This window comes from Pollicipes pollicipes, unplaced genomic scaffold (genome assembly GCF_011947565.3).
Source record: "Pollicipes pollicipes isolate AB1234 unplaced genomic scaffold, Ppol_2.1 Scaffold_5724;HRSCAF=6776_pilon_pilon_pilon, whole genome shotgun sequence".
Classification (NCBI taxonomy): domain Eukaryota; kingdom Metazoa; phylum Arthropoda; class Thecostraca; order Pollicipedomorpha; family Pollicipedidae; genus Pollicipes; species Pollicipes pollicipes.
This window is the reverse complement of record NW_023596746.1, coordinates 49897729-49907824: the sequence shown is the minus strand read 5'-3', so window position 1 is coordinate 49907824 and position 10096 is coordinate 49897729. Positions and strand designations below refer to the sequence as shown.

At 55.8% G+C, this 10096-nt stretch overlaps 1 protein-coding gene across 1 annotated transcript in view; it reads right to left on the bottom strand.

The window, feature by feature from the left end:
- Window positions 1-4351: 4351 nt before the first annotated feature.
- S6kII (Ribosomal protein S6 kinase II) overlaps window positions 4352-10096 on the bottom strand; it is a gene marked incomplete in the record, with an annotated part of 223434 nt that continues 217689 nt past the window's right edge. The window contains 2 exon segments of the mRNA XM_037225913.1: window positions 4352-4487; window positions 7455-7598. Coding sequence (XP_037081808.1) covers window positions 4362-4487; window positions 7455-7598 — 270 coding nt within the window.

The following is a 10096-nucleotide window of genomic DNA, read 5'->3' as shown; positions in this document are numbered from 1 at the left end:
AGCCTCCTTTTTTGACTTCTCGTTTTGCATGAGGTGGTGCACGGCAGTTTCCATCGGTGGACTTGATCCATATGTTTGGATCTTCGTGAGTGTGACAGGGACTGGAGTGCTGAACAGGAGACTGGTCAGGAGCCTAGCTGCGGAACTCCTGCCGGAATGTCGGTCCGCTGCCACGGGCTGATGACGGGCACGAGCTGCCGTACGGGGCGAACTGAACGGTGTTCACGCGCCGATCGGTGGACGATGGCGCGGACTCGAGACTGGCAGCGCCAAATCAATGTGCCGCATCTCGCATGTAATATAGGCACGGGGGGGAGAGATATGCCCCACTCATGTGTTCTTCTTGCACAGCGTTAAGACCAGAACCTCCAAGAGCTGTTTTCGATGTATCTATTGGCCTGGGGGAGGGGCGTCAAGTTCTCGCAAAAGCAGCCACAGTGAACTGTAACTTTTAAATTACACACTGCGGAAGTCCCAGCACCTGTTCAGCGCGGGAGCCCGACCGACTGCACCGACGAACGAGGGCTTGCGGCGTGGCCACGTCACAGCTGAGTGCAGGCACGTGGTCACGGGGCGATGGGTGCTTCCGATGCTATTCTGAAACGGTTCACCGGAGCGCGGACCCCTCGCTCAGACCGCCCTCCGACATCTCGCCATGTCAAAAAACCACCCATCCGACGGACGCGAACGCTGCCGTTCGCAGGGGTATGCGGGTACCCAGCGGGACGACAGAGGAATAAGATAAGGGACACGTGATACGCCTGTGGTTTCAGATGTCTGCATAGACACTTACAAAGTTCGCGCTTCAGCAGTACGCTTCGTCAATTTTGTTCGACAGATACCCGCGAAAAATATCTAACGTATCGAATTTTTCAGTCAAAACAGTTGCACACACAATAACCAGTCCACGGCAGCTGACGAGCACGCTAACCCAGCATGATCCCTACGTTCGACCCCGCTAGTCAATGTACCAGCCGTCGGATATACAAACACAATATCATTGTGCTATCAAGCTATGCCAGGTCCAGTCAAGCCTGCCTTCGAGCCTGACCTCAGACCAAACCTACCTGCCCCAAACCTGGCTACGGGTCTAGCTAGGTCCATGTCCTCAATGGGCTTTGTCTTGACCAAACAAGGCGTCTTCCCGCTTTTACACATGTTTGGTGGTGGTTTGCCACCGAAATTTGTTTCCTGTCCGTGTCTCTATACTGCTTGCCCTACGGCTACGGTGAGATGGCCTGTAAACCGTGCCCGACCAGGGCAGGGTAACTTCCCCTTATGGTTTTCCGAACACAGGTCAAAAACAAAGGCTCGCAGCAGCACACAATTTTCAGCACCTCTTCACCTATCAATTTAAGGTCATCTGTGCGAATCTGAAGTTTTGATCAGCCAAGATCAGTAACCTACGTCAGGTCGAAGAGCTCAACCTTTAACAAAATTGACCACACACTACTTTTCGTGGGCCATTCGCCATTGTTCGAACTTGTTATAGTAACATAAAGCAATAGTACCTTCAGGTTGCATCGTTCAAAATTTCAAAGCAGGCTACGTCAGTGACCTGAACACAGGTAAATTTTTGCTATTTTTTGTAAATCATTCAAATTTGTACGTACCTTTGTGTAGTTTTGTTTGTATAACAGGAAGAGTACTAACTCGCATGTACAGCCATCAGATAACCACAGAGAACGTGACCTTGGCCGAGGTCATGACCTATGTCTATGGGTGCCTTTTGAAACACACGATGAGCTAAAAATAGGCGGCTTTTATAACGCAATTTTTATGCAGAATTCGAACACCGCACTGAAAACACGTTGTAACTAATGCATAATGAGGTCACCATAGCTCACACGAGGACAATGCAAACTCATATGAGGTTATCCAAGGTCAACAATTTACATTCTCAGGAGAGGAGAGGCTAGATAAACGAGTGCGATTCATGCGACTACCTCACTATCGTGTTTGTGAGACTGATAACGTATAGCTTCTTGTACCAACCTGCCGGTTCCCAGTTTAATACAACTACATTGCCAAGGGTCGAAGGGACTATGCATGATGTAGACCACAGCTATGCGATCTTAAGTACCCATAGATGCACAACAACATTGGTCACGTGGACACGGTAGGCACTTCAAATTTTGCCAATTTGAATGGCTATCAATTTGACCTAAGATGACCTCAGGTGACCTTTAGATCAGCCTAAAATATATTTTTGTGTCTGGCCTACTTTTGTTTCGCAGCTGCACCCAAAAAATATGCTTAGTCGGAAGCACATTGTGAAAAATGCCACTCTTGCAGGCTGCTGGTACTCATTTTGAGCGGTGACCTTCTCTGACCTGGCCCTTGTGGAGGAAACATCAAGGGTCGGAATGGAATCCCCAGTGTTAATGCTTATGTCCGTACCCTCGGTATCCGTTTTGACGTGGTAGCATAATTTTTACCTACATCTATCCGAACGACTGATTTCGACCTCCCGTGATCTCTGGTGACCTCACATATGACCTAAGGTAAAACATTTGGTGTGCGGTCTTCATGATTTCACGACACCTTCACAACAGTATCTTTCTTTCTCATACGGCGTCTGGAAGTGGAGGTCTCCACGGGGGGGAGTCGACTTGCCCCCGGCCGGGCACGGTTGTCTCGAACCCCCGGCCGGGCACGGTTGTCTCGAACCCCCGGCCGGGCACGGTTGTCTCGAACCCTCGGCCGGGCGCAGATTAAAGAATAGTCCGTCTGCCATCATTCTACGAAAATTTATGGAAATAGCGCCGCTCTGAGCACAGCTGGCGTGCGAAAGGGATCAGAATTAGTCCCACCACCTTCAGACCTGCCTTCCTGATATGCCCCCAGCGCGCGCATTAGGACGAAAACGCCACGCTGTGAGCATAGAATAGGCGCGTATCATTGAGGCTTTACGACGCACTCAGCCTGTCGATAAGCGTGTCAAATAGGCGTGTTAATACATTTTCTGATATCAATGGTGATTTCAAAACATCCCCCTCGGCCATCGGCCATGCTCAGTGATGACCGTGACCATCGGTGACCTTCAGGTTCTCCTGCTGGCTTTTAGCGATGGTCCTCGGACCCTCCGGCTATCAGCGTTGCAGCAGCAGTTGCAGCAGACCCTGTGAGTGTAGCTGACATTTTCCTAACCACAATTTCCCTGTATATTTCGCAAGGGGAAATTGTTTTTCTTCACTTCAATGCCTTCTTGTGTGTTTCACGGGACAGGTTCTATTCCTTCAGGTCAAAAAGGTGACCCAACTTCCCTTCCTTCCCAACTGACTGAATGGACTGGGTAAGGACTGGACTTGATGACTGGGCTGGATGAAGACTGGATTGGATGAAGGCTGTACAGTACGAGGTTCCACAGATGACCTAATATCGATGATATTAGCTATGGGTTAGTGTCGCCATACATCGATCTTCATCCACACAAGACACGAGCCGCCCATCTCCGCAAAGCCCGCCAACTTTGCATGGCAAACTCATCGAGACAGTGACAAGCATCTGACAGTCCCAACTGACGGGAGAGCTGAAAGCCGTTCAGAAACCCGGCAAACTCTGCTAAGACGTTGGTATATTTTCACTTTAAAACATCAATGATACAGTAGCGGCCGCCGCATCAGTGATGAGTCACACGGAGCACCTCCGGTCGGGCAGTCGGCCAGCTGCCCGGCCACGGCCAGTGACCGCTGCCGCGCCGGAGGCCCCGATGGGCGGCGGGCGGGACCTGGTCAGCCCGGGGACCGGGTGGGGGGCTGCCGGGGCGTCGGGGAGCGTCGTCCACCGGCCGCCGGCGGCATCGAAGGCCGGACCGAGCGTCGCGCTTCGGACCTCACCGGGTCGACAGCCGTTCGGTCCTGTTTAGCCACCCCGCCCATCGGGCTAACCAAACTACTAAGCTCTAAAAAATCAACCGCCACTCATAAGTAGATCACGCACTGAACCAATGACTTGGGGCGTCGAAATCAGTGTTTGTATGATAGCACAACGTCATCGAGTGGATGTCACATAAACATTCGCCCACAATCTGGTCTCAAACGCACCAACCATCGCAGGGCCGGCTTTGAAGCGTATTTTCGTACACCAGATAAATGGAATGTGAACGTCGAATGCCGGCGGGCCGCAGCTAACACGAAACGCTCTTGCCCGTCCGACACCCTGCACCTGGAAGATGATGGCCGTTACAAAACTAGCATCACCGCCGGTGGTGGCGGCGCTGATGGCCGCGAGTGCGGCGCGGCCCGTCGCGAGCCGGGGGTCGCCGGCGAGGTAGCCACAAGGCGCGCGCGGACCGGCGCGGCGCGGGGGCGGCCGGGGCAGCCGGCGGCAGTGGGCAGCTCGGCTCGGCTGGGCCGGCGCTACACGTCCGAGGAGGAGCGGCGCGACTTGCGCCGCCGCCGCGCCAGCTCCGACAGCGCCACCGGACCCAGGTTGGGCGTGTGCGCGCTCTGGTTGATGGCCCGGTACGTGGCTGTGATGGCCGCCTGCCGGCGGACGTGGGACGGTGACGTCAGATCGGGACGGTGACAGCAGCGCGCACCACACTGGCGACGGTGCCACCGGGGCGCAGCAGCGCCGGCAAAACACAGGGCGGGCACCGCGCGCGACCACGCCCGTAATGCGACTATGCGTTCCCCGAAATACGGCTCAAACCACAGCTGCCTGGAAGACAGCCCAGTCGCTCCGGCCAACCTGTCCGTGAAACACAACACGACGCCGCTGGGGGATCCCTGCAAAAACGCCGGCTGCAGCGAACGGCTCGCCGTCTAATGCAAGCCAAGCATCCCGGCTAGCTTGGAGCCAAGCTGCCGAGTCCTGATGCGCAGAAGGTGCTCAGACTGCGCACGGCGCGACACCTGGCAGCTGAAAATAGGCCGGCCCAGCGCAGCATGATATCGACCGGAGCGGATTGGTGGTCAGCTCCCGTCAACCACCAGCCGGCCCGCCGCTTGCCGCACGTTTGGACACGACGCGTGCAACAGAGCTGCCCTCTCCGCAGTGCACGGCATCGAAGCTGGAGCGTTCTCGCCCCTCGCGGGTCATGCCCCCGCCATGACCACCATGACGTTCCAATGCTGAGAGGCAGTGCAACTGAAGCACGCTCTAGGACCTCCGCACCACGAGCTACGCTCCACACACCGATGCGCCGTCGTATCGCATTTAGAGCTTAACAACTTAAAAAAAACATCGAAATCCCGAGTAGTACATCATCTTCAGTACCCTCATTACACTTAACAATTATTTATAATTAGTGAAGGCTAATACAGTAAGACGAGACCACGGCGGGCAGTTCACTACTGGCTTTTCGGTTCACACAACGAGTGACGACCAGCAGTGTCAATAGCTGACCTTCGTAACACGGGCGACGCAGATCGACGTGCCTCATACAGAAGCAATCTGTTAAAAATTCGACAGCTCAGGTCGGGCTTATAGTTAGGAGCCTGACTGGTCGAACAACTATTATTTTCGACATATGTATGTGATACCGTGATCAGTGCCTCCCAGCACCCTGGACAGACTTGCAGCTTGCTACGTTCGCTGATCCATTCCTATTTGTCATTTATTATCGAGCGACGTTTATGTGACGCTTGCCCCACCAAAAATTTCAGCGTCTTCCGCGCATACAACTAGAACTGATGCATCTCCAAGGAATAATACCTCCTAGCCACAAGTGAGGGAAATGCATATCCACTCGCACCCCTATCTGAACGGCAACCATGCCGGCAAACAAGAAGTGCGGCAAAGCATGCCACTCGGCGAGGAGAGTGGAGAGAGGAGAGGCCTGCCAAGCCTGGACGGCAAGAAGCCTCTGGTGACGCCTCGACTCGTTCGGTCGTCCCTGACTGTCGACATGTGCTGTCGGAGGCGGACACCAGCCGGTTTCGAGGGAGCACCCCAACTTTGGAAAATATTTCAGGAACATGCTCTGGTCAGACCTCAGGAGCTGCCATTAAATATCAATATCCCTAGGAAGCGCAGCGGTTTGTCACCAGCAGGATGGCATGAGCGAATTATCTTTATTTATTTTTGAGTCCCGATGATGCGGCCAACATTTTCAGAACACCACTGGCCTTCTTCCTTCTTTTAGTATCCCGTATGCCATGCCGCGCTATGGACGATACTGGTGCACGCAAGACGGCGTTCAGCCATGATAAGTTACCAGCCATTTTGAGCAATTGTTGAATTTCGTACGGTGCTTTTCGAATTTCGTCGTCGATGCTTTCTTAGGCAACACGACAGTCAAATGAGCAAATTACACTGACCTAAGTCAGATATAAAGGTCACACCAAGGTCAAAACCAACCTGTTTTATTACTCTAGGCTTGCTGTATGGGATAGTTTCTGGTGCTCATTTCGAGTTTATTGATAGCAGGAACCGCATTATCATCTCCCATGGAATTCTTGGAGGTCAAAATAGGTCACTGATCCAAAATTACCTGGGTCAACATTTTGTTTTGGAACATACTGCCTAGCGTTATCTTTGTCCCTTCGTCAACTGCAAAAACTAAGAGCAATCTTGAATGAATTTGGTCACCTCGACCTTCAAAACGTCAAACAAGGTCATCTGACCTTAAATGAGAATGTGACCTTTGCTTAGAAACGGTTATCTACGTTCTGGGGGCACTTTGGGGACCAGATTGTAACTTGACCTTGTCTGACTTTTTTGACCCAAAGGTCATGACCTAGGAACCTGAAACTTTTGACCTAAGTGAGTTCGCGTACAGGTTGACACACCGGTAAATTTGGTTGTCTCTAACTCTGGCAAAGTTCCCGAGATCTCAGGGGGGTCAAACTGACCCCCCCAACCGTAGCGAAGGGTATCTAGCCGGCCACCCGGCCCGCGTGTTAACTACGCGCGAAAAGTACAAAGCATGTGGGCACAGCTCCCTTCAAGCGTCACGTGAGTCGCCCGGAACGGCTGAGATGCTCGCCTCCGGGCATAAGCGTCAGCAGGCCGCCGGCGCCAGCCAGCCAATCTCCGAAGTCGAACCGAGCAGCTAGGCCGGATTCGGCCACACAGACGCTCCAGGCCAGTGGAAATCCAGACAAAGCGAGGCGTGCGAAGGCGCGCCGGCGGGACGCCAACGGCCCGCCGGCCGCACCAGGCGGCGGCCGCCACACAACTTGGCCGCTTCTCTGTCGGCGGTGGGGACGGCGCAGCGCCACCCCAGCCGCGTCCGTCCGTCCGCTCGACATCTCTTCCGGATCACGCCTCGGGCTTCACGTCGTTGGCAGCAGATGAAACCGAAGCCAGCACCATCGCACCACAAAAACACCACCGGAAATGAATGAAGGCGAAGACCGGCAGCTGACTTATCAGGTCTCTTTTTCTCACCATTCACCTGGAGTCGGCAGGTGCAGTCTGACCAGCGCGTCAGCTCGGACGATACGCCCCAGCCAGCGGCGAGTGTGGGCCGGGATCGGCGCGGCCGCGCGCGACGGTCCACGTACCTTGACGGAGCGCAGGTCCGGGGCGGCCAGGCCGAGGCGCACGTCGGGCAGCGCGGCGCGGCCCATCACCCACGGGTGGCGTAGCGCCTCTGACGCCGTCACACGCTGGCCCGGGTCCACGTGCAGCATCTGCCGCACCAGGTCCTGCCGACGGCCGGCCAGTCAGCGGCGGGACGGGACCGGACGGGGCCGGACGGGGCCGGGCCGGGCCGGGCCGGGCCGGGCCGGGCCGGGCCGTGCCGAGCGGGGCGGGGCGGAGAGAGGCGGGGTGGGGCGAGGCCGGACCGGACCGGACTGGACTGGACCGGACCGGACCGGACCGGACCGGACCGGACCGGACCGGACCGGACCGGACCGGCCGGACAGGGCCGGGGCGGGCCGGGGCGGGCCGGGGGGGCCGGGGCGGGGGGCGGGGGGGCGGGCGGCCGGGGGGCCGGGCCGGGCCGGGCCGGGCCGAGCGGGGCAGGGCCGGGCCGGGTCACGCGGCGACCACCCGTCATGCTGATGGCGACTAGCCGCGCCGCCGCCCCCGCCTGCTTCATTAGCCGATTGGTCGGCGGCCGCGCGCTCGGCACCACCGCGTCGGCCGCACTGTCAGACGACATCACCGACGGGACCGACACAGTGTCAGGCGATACCGCCGGACTGAGCTGACACCCTGAGAGCCGATGTAACAGGACCAGGATGACACAATGTCACGACGTATTGCGGAGGCGAATTCCCGGTGCCCGGCGATATCACGTGATTGGAATGACAAAATCAGGCGGCATAATGACAAGGCGGGACGGACAGCATCGCGCGATGCCATGGGACTCGGCTCACACAGTGCGAACCATGTCACTGGACTGAACCGACACGGCACCATGCGACATGACAAGACTGACCGATGTCGGTCGATGTCAAGTGACTGGACAGACACAGTGCAGGCGACATCACGGGACAGCGTCAAGACACTGGACCAACACGGTGTCATGCGACATGACTGGACACTGTCGGGCAATGCTCCGGGCCTGGAAGAACACACTGACAGGCAACATCGCGAGACCGAACCAAAACATTATCAGCGCATGTTACGGGCCACCCCATTAAACTGCTCACTGGGCTGACCTGTTGGACGACCGCGGCTCTGTTTGTCCATCTCATATGGCTTAGCTACCCTGCAGTCCAGATCGGCAGAAACCATCGCCGTTCAATCGCGCCTCACTTCTATTAGGTGTGTCCAGCCGAGTGGATCCGCCTACCCATCGGCACAGCTCAGAACCATCGCATTATCTTATTTTCATCTTTTTCTGTTCGGGAAGGGGTCCAGATCTCCCAATCCTGACATTTTTCAGTTGCAGTTTCTCAACGGCGTGAGCTGGCACCTTGAACGTAGCTGAGCTCTTAGCCATCGCTTGTATAAACACACTGGACTTTCTAGTCCCGTGCGGTAAATCTCGATACAGATTAACATAAACGGAGACGAGCTACCATCAAAATAACGTTCAGAATATTTCGCATGGGCGACGTTGGTTTGTGGGCAATTGCTAAGCAAATATTGTTGTATGTATACTGAACCCACCAACATAACTATATCACGTTCGACGTTCGACGGAAAACTTTGCATCTACCCTTTGACGGACATACGGAGGAGATATCTGCGTGCCGCACAATGCTGCGGCACGGCCACCACACACCCGGACTGACCCTTGTTGGCCATTTGCCATCCCATATCAGACGGGCTTAACAGCGTCCCGCTATGGGACTCCTACCCAGTGTCGTTGGATTACCAGTCCAACATCTTTCCCAGACCACGACGGGGGCAATTTTACGCTATTTTTCAAAACCGCAGTCAGTGTGAAACGGATCCAGATTTTCACAGACGTGAAAGAGAGCGCCAGCTCCGAGGCCAAATGTCTGACTTGCTGTATGTGCAGCGCCCAGATGACGCATGTGTGACGTCTCTCCCCGCAACGGGACCCGCAGCGCGTATGAAACGGATCCCGGTGCCAAGGGCCGATCCCGGGAACACCACCCGGAGACACTCTCCTAGTTTCACGGCGTGAGATAGGTGCAATTATACACACGTAGCTTGTTTCATTCAAACGCACGCTAACCGGACTCAATGGGTGGTTTTTAGGGGCTTATAGAGAAGAGAGGGAAGTTACCGACGATTGCGGGAGGGGGGGGGGGAGGGAGGTCGCCCATATCGCAACAGATCGCCTCTGGGCTTGAACACCAGTCATTCGCTCTTGAATAACGTAACATGTTTTCACAACTTTTGAAGTTCTTCTTTGAACAACTTTGAACCTCTTCTCTTAAAAAACAATTTTTTCGCGACTGCGTACATCCTGACCCGTTGATTAGATTCCGACACCCGGATGGAGGGGGAAGGAGAGGGCACGACCTCATCCCCACACATCCAGATCTGCGGCACGCGCGCCGCTGCACATCTCCAGATCCGCGGCAGCCATACCGCCGCTACACATCTCCAGAACTGCGGCAGCCGCACCGCTGCATATCTCCAGATCCGCGACAGCCATGCCGCCGCACATCTCCTAGTCCGTGGAGTGGCGCCGCTGCACATCTCCGGATCCGCCGCAGCCACACCCGCCGCACATCTCCTAGTCCGTGGGAGTGCACCGCTGCACGCCTCCAGATCC